Source organism: Leptosomus discolor, chromosome 8, assembly GCF_034619465.1.
Source record: "Leptosomus discolor isolate bLepDis1 chromosome 8, bLepDis1.hap2, whole genome shotgun sequence".
NCBI lineage: Eukaryota > Metazoa > Chordata > Aves > Leptosomiformes > Leptosomidae > Leptosomus > Leptosomus discolor.
Genome location: NC_141398.1, coordinates 27,211,645 through 27,234,772, shown reverse-complemented (window position 1 = coordinate 27,234,772; position 23,128 = coordinate 27,211,645). Strand labels below are relative to the sequence as shown.

The 23,128-nt window shown below is 40.9% G+C and overlaps 1 protein-coding gene across 1 annotated transcript in view; it reads left to right on the top strand.

Annotated features, from left to right (window-relative positions):
* Positions 1-23,128, top strand: part of PIGN (phosphatidylinositol glycan anchor biosynthesis class N) — a 96,510-nt gene that overhangs the window by 27,364 nt on the left and 46,018 nt on the right. Inside the window, exons 9-12 of the mRNA XM_086468904.1 lie at positions 1,238-1,297; positions 2,557-2,649; positions 4,530-4,585; positions 22,598-22,676. Coding sequence (XP_086325030.1) covers positions 1,238-1,297; positions 2,557-2,649; positions 4,530-4,585; positions 22,598-22,676 — 288 coding nt within the window. The remainder of the gene's footprint in view (positions 1-1,237; positions 1,298-2,556; positions 2,650-4,529; positions 4,586-22,597; positions 22,677-23,128) is intronic.

Here is a 23,128-nt window from a genome sequence, read left to right as displayed (position 1 = left end):
TTTCAACAGAGTCTGTGATTATGGCCCAGCCACTTAGCATTTATACAATTTGTACTGTAAAGGAAGAAAAAAAAGGTGGATGAGTTAAGTCTTGATACTAAATCAGTCGAGTTTTTTAAAATCATGACGACAACACATGTACATTTGGGCACCTGAAGCTTGTTTGCTTCTTACTTCCCATCATCCTATGAAATCCACTGTATGAATAACAGACTCTAAATGTGCTCAACCAAGGGAAATAAACTCGTGCTAGAAGGTTGAAGTTGGGAATGTTCTGGATCAAATGCTTTCAGCAAAGCCCTTGTACAAAATTAAGAGACCAGTTTTCCTCTCAAGGTTGGCAGGAGTTACGGGAATGTTATTCTGAGACTGTATAGAAGAGTCACAAGTGTTGCTTTGTTCTGGGTAACGGAGTCCCCAAAGACAGAGCTTTTGTCCTGTAGTACATGTGGGACTAAAATAGCAGACTAGACTTCTGATTACTATTACAGTACATGTACATTGTCCTCTACAAATAAAGGTTTGGAGCCTGCTCCTGCACAGTAGCTCTGAGGCTGGAGCAGTGCCTGTGCTTTCAATGTAGTTTCTTCAGATGTTAGAGAAACAAAGAATTTTGGTGCATAGTTTTATATTAAAGGAAAATATAAACCTGGTAAGAGGCAGTGTTTATCATCACAAGTAGAAGATAATAGTAACTTATTTTATGAGATGCCTTGATGTAGATTGAAGGGCCTTCTTGAGGGCTGACTGAACACGAATAAAAGTGCAGAATCCCCCACTGAAGGGGAGGAGGTAATTGGCACCATGGAAATATGGGATAAGGAGTGCTGTGAAGAGCAGTATATTCAGTATATTACTGCTTAAAACTGTAAATATGAAATTTGTTCTTTCTGCGGTATAAATAGTCATAAAAAGTGGTATGCCTCTCTGAGTGCAATGAAGGAGGTACTGCATTCCTTTGAATAGATACTGTGGGGGTTTATATTTGCTTTTAAACTAAATGTGTTTTTGGAGCTTTGTCAGTAGTGGATCCTCACATTTTGAATCTAATCATGCCATGATGACTACTGGAAACTAAAAAAAAAAAAAAAAAAATAAATTGTAAAGGAGAGTTGTGCATCATAACTTCACAGCATTAAGCCATTTACTTTTGCAAATGCAGATACATTAAAATTAAACTGAATCTATTAGCTGTGTAGGCTGGTGTATTAAAATGGCAATGCTTCTGTTTGCACAGGCTGATATAGCACCACTGATGGCTTCCCTTATCGGTGTGCCTTTCCCCCTGAATTCTGTGGTAAGAAGTACAAACGTTTTTCGATATTATAGAAATCTGCTCGCCATAGAGTGGGAGGTGTTGGGGACAAGACTTGAGGCATGTGAGGGGAAAGAGTATGGACTTGGAAAAGTGCTATAGCGTATGGAGACTGCTTGTAGTTTTAGCTTTATGTGTATGTGTTTTCAGTTTAGATCATAAACTTAAACTTTTTATATATTTTATAGTGCTTTCAATTGGAAAGGCGGCTGATCCTTTTATAATTGCAACTTTATACTTTTAAGCTGCATAAAAGTTTTTTATTACTTTGTTTTTCAGGGTTGGTAAAAATGCAGTATGATTTGAATAATTATTTTGATCATAAAAGCTGAGCCTGTAAACAAGCTGGTTCCTGCAATGTAATATTTAAGTATTTGTTTAAACTAGTGTACTTTCTTCAGATGGTATCTTGTGCCGCTTAATTTAGTGAACAGTGAGCGCCCTCACTGGGAGATGGCTTTTTCTTTGAATTTTTTGCATATTATTAGATAATCCAAAGGTTGTTGCATAAATATCTAGTAGACAATTTGCATTACATTAGTGTGCTTTCATGCTGCTTGTTTCACATTTAAAACACCTATTTACAGCACATTTTTCAAAATATTTCTTCTGGAGACTCTGCCTCAAATTCTGTCCCCCTGTCCTGCGCTCATTGCTGGTCATGCAAGGAAAGCTGCCCAGCATAGGGTGGCAGGGGAACTGCTCTCTTTCCCATCACCAGTACTGGGTGAGTCAGGCCTGGGTGAGGTTTTGGATGGAAGACTTTTAGGTGTTTCAAAAATGGCTTCTGATTAGAGGTTGAGATTGTATTACTGTATAGTATGTAGTTTAATAAAAACTTCTGTTATTTGCCTTTTTTACATTCCTGTAGAAGCAGAGAGAGTATAAACAGTCCCTGTCGTGTTGAGAAATTATGCAAGAAGAGTATTTTCAAAGGAGTTAAAATAGTTATTTCAGCAGTAATTTGAATCATAGAATCATAGAATGCATTGGGCTGGAAGGGACCCCCAAAGGTCATCTAGTCCAACCCCCCTGCAGTAAGCAGGGACATCTTTAGCTAGATCAGGTTGCCCAGAGCCCCATCAAGCCTGATCTTGAATGTCTCCAGGGATGGGGCCTCCACCACCTCTGTGGGCAAACTGTTAGTTTCTTACTGCTCATTTGGCCTGCTATTCAGTTAGAGAAATTGCTGTTTCTTCATTTATTTTTTTTTTATGTATATATGCCTTTTTCTTCCACAGGGAACTCTGCCTCTGGAATACCTGAACAATAGTGCTCATTTCAAAGCAGAGAGCATGTTTACCAACGCTGTTCAGGTTCTTGAGCAATTTAAGGTAACTAAACATATGGTAAACAAAATATTTCTTTGAATAATAGTTGTTGCTATGTGTAAAACAAGTATACTAGGTAGGACATACACTGTCTATAGCAAGCTGTAATTCAAAGAACTAAAATTGAATGTGCATACTGGGTGATGCTGATTGTCTAGCTGTGAGCCGTATCTGAAGGAGCTTGAAAGACTTGAATAAACACCTTTTTTGTAAGGAGAATGTGGAACTTTTTTCTTGATTCTTTTAATGTTTATCGATATTAATATAGACCTACTTGCAGTATGTAGGTAGAATCTGAGTTGCGATACCTGAAAGGGAAGTATTGCCTTTGCAACACGGGTTGGGAGACAAGGCTCTTAAGTTGGGATTAGTACACAAACAGATCAAAAAGGTAACAGGCACCTGTCCATTAAAGAAATTAAATTAGTGGCCTAATTAACTTTTAGTTAATGCTGTTGTATCTGTTGTTTTGCTCTGCAAGTGTTCATCTCTGGCTTCTGTTCTTGATTCATCTAATATCAGATATTATCGTATTATGAGAACACATATGTCGTCCAAACAAAAAGAAGTTATGTTTTACTAGGTGCTTTTCAATTGTGGAATAAGAAACAGTCCCAAATCCAAAAATCTCAGTTTTGGCAAGACAAAGAAATGCTCTGGGGGAAAACCATCTTTTCCATACACAGGAAGCTGAGAGAGAGAACTGTTGCCCTGTCGGGAAATCTGTGTGAGAAGGGCAGAACAAGGAATTATCCTGAGAGTACCTTCAATAGATTAGCACCATCAGCACCTTCTGTCCCTTCAGTGCTGGTTTCTCAAATGTAGTTTGTGTTGATACCACATTGGCAGTGTCAGCAGCAGAGTCACTTCCAAACCTGTGGTGGAAAGCTGGCATGTAGCAGGTAAAGCGACTGTCTGGCTGTGAAGTTGAAGCATGCTGGTGTAACCTCCACAGTTTGAAGACTTCTGCTTTAAGAATTAAGGACGTGACTCAGGTCTTTTTCAGTTAAATTGGCGTCTCAGGGATTATTTTTAAAAGAAGAAAAAGTTCTGGTCCTTCTTTTCTTTACAAAATGACAGAATAAAAATAAACTTAGTGCTAAATTATCTATTTTCTTGTCTTTAGCATTGTTTTAGAAGGATCATGTGCGAATTTCCTTTCCATTTCTCTGCTGAAGCAGTAGTGCACTGGCTTAGACATGCCAAGTGGGTTTTTACTTTTTCTGTGATAGACTGACCTGACCACAGTTTGTACTCCCTGGAGAGGATGTTGCCTTGGATGGATAGGATGAGATGTGCAGATTGCTACTTCAAGCTGTCAGATTTTGGGAGCAGTACACTTAGAAAGTTCCTGTCTGCGCTTTATGCTGACAGTCAGACTCGAGTCAGGCTGCTGCAGGAGGTCTTAAAGATGTTTTGAAGGGCCTTGGGCAAAGTGGCTCTGATGGCATCAAAACCTCCTATTTTTATCCATGTGCAGGTTAATCAATCTAACAACATTGCTTCAGCAGTGTTGCTGCAGTGTACTAGTTCCTTTCTGGCATAAATAATACTGGTTTCATCAAGGGAGGTTGTCACTGAAGTCTGGCAGTGCTTCTGGCCGTGTCTTCCCTTTGTCCTGCAACCTGTAGAAGTCCTTCTGTGAAAGTCACTGGCTGGGGAGTAGTTTTTTACCTACTTTAGAGCAGGTCTGGGTTTCTAGGAACTTGGAGGAGTTGCACATATGGGAGTATAACACCCAGTTTCCTGGACAATATATTGACAGTGTGATTTCATTCCTTTTCCAAAGTCTGAGAACTCTTCTGTGATTTTTAGTTTCGTTCCTGATACAATTTTTAGTCTTGTTGCAACTTGCATATAATGGTTTAATGCTTTTTGTACAGGTTAAGATGAATCAGAAAAAGGAAACAACACTGTCATTTCTATTCACACCGTTCAAGTAAGTGTCTGTAAAAACTGTATGTATTTTATCTGACTGTTTGTCTTATCACATCAGTATTTCAGTGAGATACAACAACAGAAGTTTGGTCTCTTCAGTCTTTTTTTAAATGATAGTGTTTATCTGACTATAAAACTTCGCACTAGAACTCTGTGCCATTAACTTCTTTCAAAAATTCTGGTTAGAAGTAGATTTTTTTAAAAAATATATTCCTTACATCTAGTTTTCCGATAAGAGTTATTTGCTTGACCTTTTTGGCAATGTAACTATATATAGACTGCATGGTAGTTTTCACTGTTTTTTAATTTTTTTTTCAATGTTCTTTTAGCATTCCTTGGGAGGTGTAAGTCCTTATAGGGTCAGGAAATACAATCTGTTCTTGTACATATATATATAAGTTGAACTAAGAATTGTTTCTTCTGTGATTTAAATTCTAATGGAAAACAAACAAAATACCTTGCATCCAGATAAGAAGCTCATATTCTTTAGAATTTGTGCTGCCTAGTGTTATTGTTTCCAGTGCTTGAAAGGAGTCTCTGTAGTGACTTGTGTATCTGCAAGCTCTGTGTTGTAGTCTGTGGAGCAGTTACTGACCCGCTCACCCTTCAGTCTTATCCAATTAAAGCTGCTTTTTCCTTTTTTTTTCCCCTCTGAAAGGTTTTTGAAAGCTTTGCTGTGGGTGCACATGATGCTGTTCAGTTCAGCTTTCAGTTTGTGGAGTGCTCCAAAAACGCTTTGTCACCAAGAGCAGCTGTTTTCCTTTGGGAAATAAAACTGATGTTAATTAAGATCTTTAAATCATAGGAGCGGTAGAAAGTACTTCAGTCTCTTCATGTGAAGTATATTTAATCGCTAAATAAGGTTGCTGTCTTTCTGAACAGAGATTTACTGTGTTACTTTATGGCACTGGCTTCTTCAAAAGGAAGGGTTCAAGACACTTTGAGGCATGGGTCAAGTCAATCTTAGGTACATAATGAATGTTTTAAATCAAATTCTGGTTAAGAATGACAGGTGCATTATCAAAGAATTTACAAATCTATATGGAACAAAAATGCAATACAGAAAGGATGGTCAGTTGTCTTTGATTCTGTGGGAAGACTTTGATTTCACAGCTCTTGTTTAAATTTTACCTTTCCGCAAGAAATAAGACTGATTCTGTACAATGAGATGTGTTTTTCTTAATGCTAAATTTATCTTTCAAGGAACTAAGTGTTATTGATTGCCTTATGAACTGATATCTTTCTATTTTTGTGTTATATTGGATTATTTTAAGTGGAAATGCCTGAGACATTCATCACTTTGAAAATATGACTAAAGCTTGGTATGAACATGTTGTTACTTTGGTCTGGTCCATGGCAAAAATAAATTTATTTTAATTTCTTTAGATATTCTTAAAACTTCTCTGAATCAGAATTTGGGCTAATGGTCCTTCCAGGAAAGGTTTTTGTATGAGGCCAAAAGAACTCCTTGGATGTGTGAATTACCTTATAAAAGGTGCCTATGCTTGTGTGTTGTATGGGTAAAGACTTTCTTTGGTTCCTCAAGATGATATTGTTTATCTTTGCTCTAGGAAAACAGAAGAATACACATACCACAGATGATTACACATTACTGCAAATACTCATTCACAGTGTGCTGGGGGAGGGGGGAGTTTGGCTAGATTCTAATTACTCTTCACCACTCTCCTTGACTTTCAAAACTTGTCTGGCCCATGTCTGGAAAGCTACCAAGGGGCCTTGTCCAACCAGTTACTAATAGTAAGGATGAAGTGAACACCAACTTGCTTTTAAGCAGACGAGTAACTTCCGAGTGCTCCAGCTTGCAGGAACCTGAAGGAAAAACTGAGGTAGCTTTAGACATGACCTGTCTATGGATCTAGCCCCTCCTTTATATGGAGGTGACTGTGTGTGAGCAGTGAGCATGAACCTGAGCTTCAGCTGCAGGTCATGATTTGATGCATTAGTGTAAGGCAACCCTCATCAGTTCTTCAAACAAATTTTGCTTGAATCAGAGTGAGATACTGAGGGAAAGGCATGTATCCCCTTCTGTTGGCTATACTGCAACACTTTTTTTGGTGGTAGATAAAAGGGTAAGTTACTCTGCCTTATTCAGGAGAAGTTAAAAAGGCAAAATTTGGGATAGTTTACTCCTGTTTCTGGAGCAAGAAATCTCTTGGTATACTGTGCTATGTTTCATTGTAATTGGTAATAGTACGGAGATTGCATTTCTGCACATCTATATGCTATTTGGACTTGTCAGCCCATGTTTACAGGACCACAGAATGGCAGGGATTTGAAGGGACCTCTGGAGATCTTGTAGTCCAACCCCCTGCTAAAGCAGGTTCACCTACAGTAGGTTGCACAGGATTGCGTTCAGGTGGGTTTTGAATATCTCCAGGAAAGGAGACCCCCACAACCTCTCTGGGCAGCCTGTTCCGGTGCTCTGTCAACCTCAAAGTAAAGAAGTTTTTCCTCGTGTTGAGGTGGAACTCCTGTGCTGCAGTTTGTGCCTGTTGCCCCGTGTCCTGTCCCTGGGCACCACTGAAAAGAGCCTGGCCCCATCCTCCTGACACCCGCCCTTTAGATATTCATAAGTGTTGATAAGGTCTCTTTCAGTCTTCTCTTCTCCAGGCTAAAGAGCCCCAGGTCTGAGCCTTTCCTCGCAGGGGAGGTGCTCCAGTCCACTCATCTTCACAGCCCTCCGCTGGACTTCTCTAGTAGTTCCCTGTCCCTCTTGAACTGGGGAGCCAAGAACTGGACATAGTACTCCAGGTGTGGCCTCACCAGGGCAGAGTAGAGGGGAAGATAACCTCTCTCGACCTGCTGGCCACACTGTTCTCAATGCAACCCAGGGTACCACTGGCTGCCTTGGCCTTGGGGGCACATTGCTGGCTCATGGCTAGCTTGCTGTCCACCAGGACTTCCAGGTCCTTCTCTGCAGAGCTGCTCTCCAGCAGGTCAACCCCCAACCTGTACTGGTGCATGGGGTTATTCCTCCCCAGGTGCAGGACCCTACACTTGCCCTTGTTGAACCTTACTAGGTTCCTCTCTGCCCAGCTCTCCAGCCTGTCCAGGTCTCATTGAACAGCAGCACAGCCCTCTGGTGTGTCAGCCACTCCTCCCAGTTTTGTATCATCGGTAAACTCACTGAGGGTGTGCTCTGTCCCTTCATCCAGGTCACTGATGAATGTGTTGGACAAGACCAGACCCAGTGCTGACCCCTGGGGAACGTTGCTAGCCACAGGCCTCCAACTGACTGCACCACTGATCAATGCTGATGTGTGCTGATGTTTAATGGCAGGTTTGCCCACTACCATGTGTTAATCTAAGGTTGGCCTTGTCTGCTGCTGCAGCTGAGCTCAGTTCTGTGCTGTTTCTGCTAGGCAGTACTGTCCTTTTACTCAGACACAAATAGCTTCTTCCACCACTGTTCATTGATTTCAGTTGTATAAAGAAATTATATCCTTTTTTAATCCTTCTGATGCCTGAAATCTGTAACTTGAAGCTCAGAAAGTGTGTGCTCCAACATAATGCTTTATTCCTTCCTAGTTTATTGGAGGTTGGTGAAGCATAATTCATGTCTGAAGTGCTTTGGGATTGTCAAGATATGTAGAAATTGAAAATGTAAATATTTTGTTTTGGAATATTATAGATTTTATGTATATTTCAGCATGTTGATAACCTGTTCTCTAAGAACTGCCTTTCTTAAATTATTTAAATTATGTAATTGAATAAAGTCTGTATAACAGAAATGAGATATGAGTTCCAGAAGAACTCTTAATCTAGAACTTCAGATTTGAGACATTCTGGTTTCAGGGCAGTTGATACAATTACTGTTGAAGATGTATTTATCTGGAGGGAAGAATATATTCACAAATAACATGTTCTGTAGAACTACAACTTAACAAAAACCTCAAGAAATAGCATTAAAAAGTTTGGTTTAATATTCTGAGGTGAAAATCCTCTTTCTGAGCTTGAATTTCAGGTGGTTTATTACTAAATGACTGGAAAACTGTTCATGACCTTCAGATGCAATGACTTAAAGACTAGTGATTGAGTTGTATGTTGAATATATTGCACCAAAAGCATTAAGCTTGTTCATATATAGATATATATACACACACACACATACGTATTATGAGCCTATTTTTACTTCTTATTTACACAATGTTGGCAACAGAGAAAGTACCTTGAATTGATATAAGGCTTCTGATTTCTATGGGGAATCTCATCCCACTCATCCCAGTGTGGCTGGCACAGTGGACAGGGAATGAAGGAGGCCTTTAGACATGTGCCCTTTCCTACTTGGATCTGAATTGCATCTCTCTCTGAAATCCTTTGTCAGGTGTATAATGAGGAGGAGGAGGATGGAGCTAATCACTGTGAAGTTTATGTGACAGAAACTTTAGTAGTGTCTACTTGACCAGGTTTGAGGCAAGCTGGAATTTGGATAGCTGTATCTATTAATAAGGATGTGTAAAAGAGTATCTTAAGGCTACCTGTGAAAATGTTGAGAATACATTTCAGAAAGAGCTCAGCTGCAAGTATGCTGATTCTGCAAGGCAAGGTGCACAACCTGCTCCCAGCGGAATGAATGCACAAGAGCAGAACGCCATCCCTTGCTGGTATTAAGTACTTGTTTAGAATGATTATCTGCGGTTCCAGTTCGATACCTGAAGGGATTTACTGTCTGAAATGAGTTTCCTTCCAACTTCCTTACGCTCCCTACCTTATTTCCCCAGCTATGAAAGACATGTTTTCGAAAATTATTTGCTTAGCAAAATCAGAGACTTTTCTTACCAGGATTCTGAGACACAGGCACAATGCTTTGACCCTTACATGTAAGAAAAGGAGATACCAAGATGCCAGATGCTTTGGAGGAAGAGTGAGTGAGGACAAATCTGAAGATTGCTGACAGAGGAAAACTGATGTCCAGGGTAGTGAACTATCTTATTAGCTTTCTGACCATTTGAGGTACCTTAAGGCAACTGCAGAGCTGGCACTGTTTGAAGTGGAATGTGCCAAGGGGCCAGATGCTACTGTTGCAAAAGCATTCCCAAAGCTGGCATCTCTGGGCTGTGAAAGTAACCTGACAAGGAGTAGCAGGAGGAACATTGTAGTGAGATGAGTAGATGGGACATCAGTTGTTGCACTAAAATCCTCTTAACCAATTAATGCAATTTCATTACCCCAACAGGTACTAGAGATTTAAGATACTGAATTACACAAAAGCACAGGAGTGCTTTTTGTGTACGCCTAGTGTATACAGTGCTTTCAGGGAAGATTGTATTTCCAGCTGTTCAGGTTCTGGTGCGCCACGGTAAGATGGCAGGAGCAGTAGTTTAAGAACCATACACAAGAAACAAGAGACGAGCAGCTGAATTATAATCAGTGCTTGCTTTCCACTAGCTGTGCTTTTTGTGGAATGTCTTGAACAATTTATATCAATAAGGGTTTTTTTAACAGGAAACAGCTTAAGTATCTTAAAGTAAAGACCTGATGGTCACCAACGCAAGTGAGCTAATGAGAGATGTCAAGATTGGAGGCAGTCTGGGCTGCAGTGGTCATGCACTTGTTGAGTTCATGGCCCTGTGGGATATGGGGCAAGTGAAGAGTAAAGTCAGGAACCTGTATTTTAGGAAAGCAAACTTCCAGCTGTTCAAGGAGTTAGTCAGTAGGACCCCCTGGCAAACTGTCCTGAGGGACAAGGGAGCAGAACAGAGCTGGCAGATCTTTAAGGATGCTTTCCATAGAACATGAGAGCTCTTGATCCCCAGGTGTAAGAAATAAGGAAAGCAAGGCAAGAGACCAGCATGGCTGAGTTGAGACCTGCTGGTCAAACTAAAGGGCAAGAAGGAAATGCACGGACACTGGAAGCAGGGACAGGTGTCCTGGGAAGAGTATAGGGATACTGCCCGGTTGTGTAGTGATAGGATCAGGAAGACCAAGGTGCAGAATCCTCCCTGATGAGCAAGGCTGGCAAACTGGTAACAGTGGATGAGGAGATAGCGGAGGTACTAAACAACTTTTTTGCTTCAGTCTTCGCTGGCAGCCTCTCTTCCCGCACCTCTTGAGTGGATGGGCTGCAAGATGGGGACTAGGGGAGCAAAGTCCCTCCCATGGTAGGAGAAGATCAGGTTTGTGACCACCTGAGAAGCCTGAACATAGCTAAGTCTATGGGACCTGATGAGGTGCATTCAGAGTCCCAAGGGAATGGGCTGATGTAGTTGCTAAGCCACTCTCCATAATATTTGAAAAGTCATGGCAGTCAAGTGAAGTCCCCTGTGAATGGAAAAAGGGAAACATTGCACCCATTTTTAAAAAGGCTAGAAAGGAGGACTCAGGGAACTACCGACCTGTCAGTCACTCCTCTATGCCTGGGAAGATCATGGAACGGATCCTCCTAGAAGCTACGCTAGGGCACATGGAGGACAAGGAGATGATTCAAGACAGCCAGTGTGGCTTCACCAAGGGCAAGTCCTGCCTGACCAACCTAGTGGCCCTCTACGATGGAATGACTACATCAGCGGACAAGGGAAGAGCTATGGATGTTGTCTATCTGGACTGCTGAAAGGCCTTTGACATGGTTCCTCACAACATCCTTCTCTCTAAATTGGAGAAATAGGGATTTGATGGATAGACTGTTCAGTGGATATGGAATTGGCTGGATGATCTCATCCAGAGAGTAGTGGTCAATGGCTCCATGTCCAGATGGAGATCAGTGATGAGTGGCATCCTCAGCATTCCGTACTGGGACCAATACTGTTTAATACCTTCGTCAATGACACAGTGGGATTGAGTGCACCCTCAGCAAGTTTGTAGATGACACTAAGCTGAGTGGTGCGGTTGACACACCTGAGGGATGGGATGCCAACCAGAGAGACCTGGACACCCTTGAGAAGTAGGCCTGTGTGAGCTTCATGAGGTTCAACAAGACCAAGTGCAAGGTCTTGCACCTGGGTTGGGGCAATCCCCAGTATCAGTACAGACTGGGGGATGAAACGATTGAGATCAGCCCTGCGGAGAAGAACTTGGGGGTATTGGTGGCTGAAAAGCTGGACATGAGCTGGCAATGTGCACTTGCAGCCCAGAAGGCCAACCATGTCCTAGGCTGCATCAAAAGAAGTGTGGTCAGCAGGTTGAGAGAGCTGATTCTCCCCCTCTACTCTGGTGTGACCCCACCTGCAGTGCTGCATCCAGCTCTGGGGCCCCCAGCATAAGAAAGATGTGGACCTGTTGGAATGAGTCCAGAGAAGGGCCACAAAGATGATCAGAAGGCTGGAGCACCTCCCTTGTGAGGACAGGCTGAGAGAGTTGGGGTTGTTCAGCCTGGAGAAGAGAAGGTTCCAGGAGACCTCATTGTGGCCTTCCAGTACTTAAAGGGGGCCTACAGAAAAGGTGGGGGCAATCTTTTTGGCAGGGCCTGTTGCAATAGGACAAGAAGTAGTGGTTTTAAACTAAAAGAGGGCAGATTTAGGCTAGATATGCGGAGAAAATTTTTCATAATGAGAGTGGTGAAACACTGGCACAGGCTGCCCAGGGAGGTGGTAGAAGCCCCATCCTTGGAAACATTCAAGGTCAGGTTGGAAGGGGCTCTGAGCAACCTGACTGAGCTAAAGGTGTCCCTGCTCGCTGCAGGGAGGTTGGAGTAGGTGACCTTTAAAATTCCCTTCCAATCTAAACTATTCTATGGTATATGAGAAAAACCCGTATCAACTTGATGCTACATTTTTTAAGTAACTTCATTGTTTGGATACTACATTTTGGTCATCCCAAATACTTATTTTTGTGTGTATAATAGAGTTATAACTTGCATAGTTATGTAGAAATTCACTGCATTTTTAATGTGCAGTGTACAGCTAATCAATAAAAATGTGCTTCACCCTCACTGTATGAAATGGAACTCTCCTCTGCCCTACAATATGAACTGAGATATAACTCCTTTAAACATTTGCATGGATTTGATCCAAGGGAGTATCAATCATGTAGACTGAGTCTTTCCACACAACTGTACATCACGTATTTGTCATGGTGATAGAAAAGAAAATAGTTCTTTTGTAATGTAGAGTGTGTTTGTAGATGTACAGCAACTTCAAAGAAATGCCATATGCACAAATACCTCTTTTTTAAATCCTTTCTCTGATAACTGGAGATACAGCACTACATTGTTCCCTCTATCTGATGGCCTTTCAAAATGTAAATAATAGGTATATCCACAAAATTGATATTTGGAGCAAAGTGAAGTAAGTGATTTCTCTTCCACCGTGAAGTGGGGCAGGGTCCCTTAAGATGTTAGTAAACATAGTACATCCTTTGAAACACCCTATTCTTGTTTTGTTTGAATAAATGGTATTTGTTTAAATAAATGTTAGTACAAGAGGTATTTGTGAAATGTGATAATGCATTGCAAGAGCAAACTTTAAGGACTGAATGTCAGGAGGAAAGGGTGAAAGCTATTGCAGTAGGGAAAGGTGTTTCTAACAGCAATTACTCTCCATTTGTCTGAATACTTAGTGTTTCCAGAGGAACCTTGATTTAGCAGAGGCACTGATTTATCAAAGAAGGCATTTCATCCCCTTTATCCTGTGATCAAGAGTGAGGGACAGCAGTTTCTGTCAACTTCTAGTGAACCCTGAAAGAGCGACCAGCTATTCCCAACTCTGTTACCAGGTGGGAACATAGGCATCAGCCTGCTTCCGAGGCAGCTAGTATAAGCAGGCAGTATGGGCACCTTTAGCCTGCTGGCAGCCCTCACCCCTCCACTCTTGGCTTTTGAAACCTACATAAATACATATGAACAAAAAATAGAAATGCAGTGCAGTAGTGACAAAAGTACTCAAATGGAAATAATGGCTTTGTATTATTTAAAAAAAAAAAAAAGGATTGAATAGTAGATGTATTATCTTTTTAGGGAGAAATCAATGCATGTGCTGCAAAATGCATGTTCTTTGGCAAAAATGTCAGCTTCTCTTTCACTGAATGGGCTGTGTCTGAAGCACTCCCCAGTTACACGCTGCTGGGGAGGATGCCATTCTCTTAGAAAGCATGCATCCTGCTGGTCTTGGGTTTCAGCAGTGCCCTCAGGAGCTTTTAGTTTGTACGTGAAAAGGTTACTGGCAGTGGCTTCTGCACAGGAGGATGAGGCACAATTGGATTTACTATCAAGTAGGAAGCAGGGTAAGGTCTTTAGAAGGAGCTAAGAGGCTAACGTATAAGATAGAATATCACAAGATTTATGTGTATTTCTCTGGTTCCTTGTATAAATACCTTTGGCATTTTCTTGGGTCTTGTGAGGCTTCATGCAGTGAGGGTGAGGGACGGTGTACAGGCGGGTGGTGGGACGGGCAGAAGATACTCTGCACCAGGGTGTGAGGTAAGAGAGACAGTGCAGAGCTCTTTCTGGATCTCAGTAAGGAAGGCCTGATAACAAATAGCTTAATAAAATAGCTGTTTTAATAAGATAAAATAAAAAGAAGCATATAGATAGCAAGTAGATCGTATGTCCCTTCAGATGCTGGGTGCCCTGCGTTTGTGCAGTATCAGATGGAGCCCGAATGGGTTTTCCCATGGTGCTGCACAGATCTTGTCTGTGGAGACGTTTCCTCTTTTTGGTCATTCAAGCTATTATTTGATTTTCTTGCAAGAAATCAACTCTAGAAATCATTTCTGCTGTCAAACGGAATGGAGGTTCACATGAGAACTTCTTGCTGCATTTCAGATAAAGGTGAGGACAGACAACGTAATCACCGGTATGGAGTGGGAGCTGCCTGCAGGCCCCTCGGTTACTACTAGCTGGCTAGGTTAGTCCTTTAGCCGAGGATTTGTGCAGCACAGCCTGGAGCCATGAGGGGCAGGCGGCACAGGCCTGGGCCTACTCAGAGTAGCTGTCACCTGGGTCACCGACTTATTGGTGTATGATGGTCTCCTGGTCAGGATCAGTGGAGGGGGACTGCCCAAACACATGTTTCAGTGGCCATGGGGCCCCGCTAGCAGGGGCCCAAACCCAGCGTGTGCTGCCTGCTCCACGGGCAACTCATTGGAAAATGGTCACTGTGTTTCAGGTTTGACATGTATGACTGTGGAGTGGAAGAGGACCTGTGGTATTACACTACGTAGCCACAACACTGCAGATATCTAGATCCAGCTTGATGTATGACATAAATCACCATATGTTTTGCAGAGGTGAGGGCTGACTTACTGCATGGGTATAGGGCATTGTTATTTAGAGTCACTACATGTTCCCCGCAGTAGTGAAATAGAAGAGACTTTAAAATTGTACATTTCCTTTCCTCCAGGGGTCTTCATCTGCCCTGTTAAGCTGTTTCCCTTCCCAAAGCTGCTTTATCATGTCCTACTGGCTCTTCGGGCAAAACCCTTGCTCCTGTGAGATCCCTGCATCCAGCTTCTCAGTTCTGCTTTGAGTGGGCTGCAGGGACCACTTCAGAGCGTGGCCTCCTCCCTCCTGGCCTCTGGTTGTCGGCAGCTCTTGCCGTGGTAGTTTGCATGCAAAATCTGCTGTGTGCAGCCCAGTTATCTTAATTGTTTCTCTGTTCAGTGAATTGGCAGCTGGCAGTTAGCTTGCCTCCTCCTTTTTCTCTCATCTCTGCTATCTAAAGGATTTACATAAATATCCTAAGGCTCTTTACTGTTCAATATGTGAGTATGCTGCATCAGGGGTGCTGATTTGTGGAAATTAAAAGGCCATTTTAATTCCTAGAACTTGACAGTCCAGGATTAGACCATTAGCAGTCAGACCACTTCCTGCGGTTTCACTGATGTCCCACTGTTTCCTCCTTTGCATGTTTGTAAATCTGAATACAAAAGCATACCGTGTACTGGTAGGTTTTTGCAATGTGTCAGTAAAGATGTTTTTTACTATCTTTGGCCTGTGGAAGTGAATGTCCCCTCTCTTCATTATGCTTTAAAGAACAAAAACCTCAGAACTTAAAATAGGAGCCTCTTATTGTCTGTTTTACCCCTTTTCTCTTTTTTTTTTTTTTTTTGTTTTTTTGAGTGCCTGATACATGCAGCACTGCTTTTTACCACTTCTTAAAAGAAAAAAGTTGCAAAGATAACTGAGTACAACCCTACAGCTAGACTGGCTGATTTACAATCTAACACGGTAGTCAGAAAATCCAGAAGCACAGAAACCTAGTTGAAATTTAAACCCTGTAAGTTTAAACCCCTGGCAGTGGCACAGCAGGAGAAAAGACAGGAGATCAAGTCTGGAGCGGGAATATTGATGGTCCTGGGCTTTTAGAAGCCATAATAAACCATTTAGTGTAGGTTTGTGTGGAGTACCTTTTCTTTAAAAAAGCACAGGTTTAGCACACTAGAATCATCGCTGTAACTTTTTATCTGTAAACTGCATGCATCTTGCTTCTGAATTGTGAAAATCAAGTTTTGTACACTTGCCTGTTGTAGTAGCAGGCAATGAAAGTATTTTGGTAAACAATTAAGATTCAGGCCATCTAAACAGATTAAGGATCTTTGAATTACCCACCAAATCATTTAATCTTTGAAACTTCACTCTTTGATCAAAACTAAGACACATGCAAAGGACTGTCTGTATATTTCATTGTATGTGCTTTCAGTCTGTCTTTGGCAGATACAGTAAAACAGTTCTTTCTTTTGAGTAGGCACATCTAAAGAACTGGAATTGAACATATTTTGAAAATGGGAAAAATCAGCTTCTGGCTATTAAAATTTATGTAAATATGTAATTTGGTAAAGTCAGTAGAACTGTAACACAGTTTTTTTTCCTGATCGTTGCCTCTGGTAGCATCATGTACTTTGTACTGGACAGCAAGTTCAACAGAAAGTAAACATCATGGTTCCAGACTTTGATTTTTGAAACATTTATTTGGTCAATTTTTCCATGCTTTGCTGAATGAACTCATGACTTTGTATCACTTGCTATTGCCTTTCTTTCTGATGATTCTCTGCTGTTGATGAAGTTGGAAGGTTTTGTATTGTGTATTTCATTCTGCGCCTAGAAGGCTGTGTACCATACCTTCAAAAGAAACAACAGAAGGATAAAGTTAGGCTAGTTTGTGATTGCACTATCATTAATATCCAGTCTCTGCACTGGAATGCTAACTGGGGTGAATTTGATGTGGAGCAGGAATAAGCATGCAATCGTGTTTCTTCTAAATTAATATTGTTCATTGCAAGATCTGTGTCTCTACTTTCCCACTACCCACCTGATGCTTTCTGAAGTGCTGTCTCTGTTGTATGGTGGGAATGTTTGAAGGTGGCTCTCATGGGCAACTGACTTTGTTTTTGAAGCCTGTTGTTACTCTGAAAAAGGCTTACTTGTGTAACTTTTGAATAGCAGCCCTGCAAAAATACTGGGCCAGTCTTACATCTGCGCTTTCAAGTTGCCATTTTCCCAGCAGCAATGATATGGATCAAAGCAGTAATAGTGGGTCCTGTAAGTACTATTTCAGCTCATTGCAGAATTGCTAGACTGGAAGCCATCTTTCCTCCTTAGTTTGACTCTCTTACAGAGGGATGAGTGGCAATAGAGTTTGAACATCCTCAGTTGCTTCTGTGGCTGGCAGTTTTCTCACATGGTGGGAGCAGAGAGGCACTGGTGCCTGCCCCCCTCAGTGTCCAAGTGGCAGGAGGACAGCAGTGGGTGGCAGAGGCCTGGGATGCTCTGTGCAATGGTGCCAGTGGAAGAACTTCATGACGAGAAGGTCAATGTTAACCTGGGTGATTTCTTTCAGGTTGTGGGTTACTAAGATGCCAGGGATAAGCTTTCTGGAGAAGAGGACAAGAACATGTGATTGCTCAGACTTTTGGCAGAAGTGGTTGCTGGAGTTGTCTGGACAGTGGCAGCCTGATGCCTCTCTTACTGCTAACAATTTTGCAGTTAGAAATTTCATAGCAAATCAAGTGAGAAGGTCTGCCTTATGTGGTGTTCAGGGGAAGGTAACCCATACAAAATCCTAGCAGGCTTTATTCAGATGGCCTTGCTTCATCTTGGGGCTATCACAAGGTTCAAGGGGTGTATATCCTTGTCCTCTAGCTTTTTTAGTTTTACATCAACAGAAGTTGGTCCTTTTCTCCCTATCCCCCAAACAGCCAATATGAAAAGTTAGAAGACTGAAGTCTGCTGAGCAGCTGCTTCTGGTTTGCTGTTGGGTATGGGTCATAGAAATGTGATCACTGTGTCTTCTGAAAATTTTGCCACTCTCAGAGGTTGTAGGATGTACAGTGGGTTTTTTTTCTGATGGGGAGAGTGAAAAGGCAGTGATAGAAGGGTATAGATGTGCATGAGCTGACAATAGTCAGGTACATGGAGTTTGTGTGTGTGGAGTGAAGCAGCTGAAATAAATTTGTTTTCATCTGACAGTGTTCTAGGCAAAATTTCAGCCTTTCTCTTGGTACGTTGTGTCTGTAGGTCTGTGATGCTTCCTTGATTTTCATTATTAAATATGCAGCATTTTAAGTGTTAAACTACTACAGATCCTAAGGGGTTACATTTTATAGTAGAATTCTGGAAAATTTACTGTACAATAAAATGAGTATAAATTGTTACCCAATTAACCAGGCATAGTAAAATTAACAAACTAGCAGTGGTGGATACAGATGTATTTGCAAGACATCTCCTTCTGTTCCAAGACTTTTATTTCATGGTTTGACTGCAGCATGCTACCTATACCATTGAGGATGGTAATTTCTGTAGTCTGATGATAAACAAGACTCACTGGCCAAAGAGTGGTCCCCTTGACATTGCTATGGTGAACATACTTCATCACAGGCTTGTTGTTAGTGCTGTCAAATAGCTTAGCTTATATGAAGTGTGAATGATGTGATGGAAAGATTAATTTTGTCAGGTATACTTATGACAAGAGTAGCTAACAGTCTCAGAAGGGATAGTTTACAAACACTTGCATGATTAGCCGAATTGTTTTGTTTCATAATTAATTATGTTTATTCATGGATGAAGCTGTGATTTCTGTCTGGAACTAGATTAACTAGAAAGTTAATCTAATAGCCATTGTGAAAAACAAAATTACTCTTCTAGAACCACCATCATTTTCTGTAAAGAACGCAATCTTAAGTCTTTAGAATCCTGATGATACTGTGGATACATGTATGTTTATAGTATATGCGACCATAGAGTTATTGGGTTTTCTTTTAAGCTAAACCACAGAGTACTTCACTTTACAGTGCATGTGTTTTGCAATACTTTCAAGAAAAGAATAGGAGGACAGAATTGAGTCCACTGACTGAGTTCTCTTTCTGTATGTTTGTTAATAGTAGGACAGATGTTTTTGCATTACGGAAAAAGACTTTTGATTTTACTAGTCAAGACTATTCATCTTGAATTTGGTAGAATTGGATTTTGGTGATGGGTAGCTGGGAAGAACATACACATTCATACCTTCGTTTTCTTTATAGAGTTCATAATCTTTCTAATAATGATCTGTAAATTCACTTTGTTACTATTAATATTAATTACACGAATATGTGCATTAAGTGACCTTGAGAATACATTGACATACTAGTAGTGTCCCTGGCCTACTAAAACACAGGGAAATAACTCTGTTCTTTTCTAACACTGTCTCGTATCCAAAACCTTTTAAATAGTGCAAGTTAAATTTAAGTGGTGCTAAGAATAGTTCAAGCTTTAACTTCTCAGATGTAAATTTTCCTTGTGGTTTTGTTGTTTGGTGAGTCTTGTAGGTTTTATAGAATCACCATTTCTGAAGTTCCTGGTTTCTTTCTATAGGCAACTTTCCACTTCTGTTTACGGCTCAGCTTTGTCTCTTTATGCTTTCTGACACACCTGGCAAGGGGCTCCTTTTAAATCTCTTACCTACTTTGTCAGCTTTAGGAAGTGAATCAGGGTCCTCAATGGATGATAAACCACTTATGGTAAACTATACCCATTCCTTAACTGGGAGATAATCAGCATATTTGGTAACTTTTCTTTCTATTCTGATGAGACATGCAAAATTTTTCTAATCACTTCTTTGAGTTTTTGCTTAATAGAGAGGCAAAAAATATCTTAAGAAGATGACCAACCCTTGCATTCAGAATGAAACTTGGATTTTGATTCAGTTATATGTGAACAGTCCTTAGTTTCTGGTGTAATTAATAAACTTTACAGAAACAACCTGTAGACAATTATAAATTCAGCATCTTCAAAAGCATGCATATGGAAGTAAGTTAAAATGTGTGGTATGATGTTAGCTATGGAAAATTAACAATGCACCTGCTAATGGTAACCCTATTTGACAAAATAATTGCCTTCTGCATTTGACTTACTGAAGCTTTACTGTTTAAAAACCCCATTTATTCTGTTATACCATCTGTGTACAGAGATCCCAGGTGCTGTCATCTAAGAAGGAATAGGTAAAGACTATTGTTCATTAATAATGAAATGATTCATTGAGAGTAAAAAGATAATTAAGGGGTTTATAGCTAAATTACTAAAGATGCAAAGTGATAATTTTAGCATATTAAAAATTTGCATTGAATATGACCAGGACAAAATCCACAGAAATAGTATGTGTAAAACAATAACAATGAGACAGTGAACATAGGAACATGTTGGATGTATTAAGTCTTAAATAAAACTGCTTAATATTTATTCCAGATATTTTTAAATCCTTGCCTAAAAGCTAAAATATCTCTCTTTCTCCAAATATGGTGAAAACTCCCACCTTGGTTTGGTTGTTTGCTCCCTTTCCCCTGCCGAAAACTTAGCAAAACTTGAGGATTATAGATTTCATTGAGGCAGTACTGGGGTCTGGTTCGCATACTTGAAGAATTTATTCTAACTTGAGTCATCATCAACTTTGGTGTGCACTTGCTGGCTACATGCTGGTAGCCCTCGTCCTGTGGAGCTGTAAGGTTAGCTTTCATAGGGATGTGTCATGAGCGTGCAGGAACAACCAACGTTCACTCTGCTATTTCTCAACTCAGTTTTCTAAAATCCTCCCCCCAAAGTTCAAACACTTACTGACACCTTGACATAATCTTTTCTTCCCTTCTTCCTTTTCTATGGGACCTCTCTCTTCCTACCTGTTTGTAGATACCATCCTTCAATTCTTTTCTGGATTGACAAGTCAAACATTTTTTGATACAGTTATTTCATTTACTCTTCTCAAAAGTAAGATGTGTTGCTGCTCCTATTGTCCAATGTTTTAGAAGACTCCTGCACAATCCTGCTGTGCTCTGAACTCAAGGAAACAGTACCAAAATGTAATGGGTCTGCCTGAGATGCAGCCGTCACCGTGCTGTGCAGTGGTAGCTAGATAACACACCAGTGTTTTGACTACTGCTGAGCAAGGCTCACCCAGCACCAAGGCTGCTTCCCCAACATTTCCCCAGTAGGCTGTGGGTGGGTAAAAACTTGGGAGGGGATATAGCCAGGACAGCTGACCCAGACTGACCAAAGGGATATTCCATACCACATGACGTCTGCTCAGCAATATAAGCTGGGGAAAACAGGAAGAAGGGGGTGACATTCGTTTCGCGTTTGTCGTCCAGAGCAACCGCTACGCGTACCGGAGCCCTACTTCCCAGAAAGTGGCTGGACATCGGCTGCTGATGGGAAGTAGAGAATAAGATCTTTTGTTCTGCTTTTACTTCCGCGTGCCCATTGTTATATTTTTCTCTCCCCTGTCCAGCTGAGAGGGTGAGAGTGATAGAGTGGCTTTGGTGGGCACCTGGCATCTGGCCAGGACCAAACCACCACACAAAATATACCAGGATGTTAGTAGTAATAAAAATTCAGATTGTTCAGGTACAGAATCCTGTTAATATATTTCACGGCTCAAAAGAAGATATGTATATTGTTGACGGTGTATCAGCTGCTTCTGGTTTGTAGGCAGAAGTGGTTCCCAAGTGTTCAGGAGCTGCAGGAATGAACGTTTCCATGCAGTAGTTGGGTAAGATCAAGACCTGCCCCTGTGGCTCAGCTGAGCGACCACAGGTGACCGCTGCTGATATAAATAGCAGGAGTGACACCTCAGGGTCGATCCTGATTTGGCACAGCTGCAACATGATGTTAGTGCTTGCATAAGAGGCATGTGAAGGAGTGCATGTGAGGGAGGGAGGTATGCAACTGGGCCATCATGTGCTGGGGATGCTGAGAAGGTGATGCTGTGCCACAGTGGCATTGTGGAGGGTATGAAGGAAAACTGCTGTATGCATTCATCAGCTGTCAGGAAGTTGTAACCCATGATAGTTTGCCTGTGGTGCCTAGAGTGATGGTGACTGTGTTGTGGCTTATAACTTGCCCAGGGTAAGCCTGGGATCCTCTGGCCTGCTGCTGTCCTTAACTTGGAAAAAAAATGGTACAGGGAAAAATGGCTCCTTCCCCTTTTGTTTGGTGGAAGTTGATTGACTGGCTTGTTTCTCCATGTTGCTATTTTCTGTAAGGGAAGAGTTGTAACAATTATCTAGATTGATCAAATTCATTAAAATCAAAGAGATTTTTGTCACTGATCTCGGTTTAGCTGGATATCTGTGTTATCCCCTGCTCTGGGGACTCTGCTAACAGCTCACTGTGTAACAGGAGACAAACTCATAATTTTCAAAGAGAAGTTTGTTAGGCATCATCCACTGTTAGTGTGGAACCTGAGCAATTCATCCTATGCTGACAGGCTTATGAACTGCTTGCAACCATCTATCAAATAAGTTAAATTTTTTAGTTCTTTTATGTGCAGTGCTTCTTGTCCGGAGCAATGGTCAATAGTAATGCACAAGGGAGGTAACTTTCAGCAGTATTAGATGGGAACACCTACATAAAAGAAATGTCTCTTAATGCAAAGATCTTGGGGTAAGTTAGCAGCAGTGTTGACACAAGTGTGAAGATGAATATAGAGGAATGGATTAGTTCCAATTACCTAATTACCTCTAATGAAGTTCAGAAAATTTTGGTATGTTTCATTTCAGAGTAATTTTTTTTATTACAAAGCGGGTTTTTTCTGCCTCTTCCTCTGTTTGGTTACAAGAAAAAACATTAATATCTCTTTATATTGTTGTATAGACCACTTTCTGATTCTGAACAGATCAACTTTTTAAAGAAAACGAGACTATATATTCAGCAGCAGAAGTACGATGAAGCGGTAAGTCTGTTTTTTGCTATATGCCTTCTAGAAACTTTTTACAGCAATTTCTGTTATATGTAAATATTTAATTTGTTTAACTTGAGATGAAACTGGGAAGTAAAACTTTTTTTCCTTCCTTACAGTGCATGTCTCATTAACATAAATAAAATCCCACTGTAAGTCTCCAAAATTTTGCATTTTGACATCAGTTCTAATGAGTAATATGGACTTGCGGTATTTTTTCCTCATACTTCTTAAACTGTTTGTTACCATTCCATAGTATACTAACACACAGTGTATGTTTTTATTTTCCACTGCAGAAAAGGGCAAATTGAGAGAGAAACTGAGGAATGTAATTCATGTTCACTTCTTAGGTTGCTAGTTGCATGAAAAAAGTATGATGTCTTACTTCATCATAGATCCTGCTTTGTTTTGTTCTTTTACCTGAACCAGCTGTTCTTGTTTTTAAT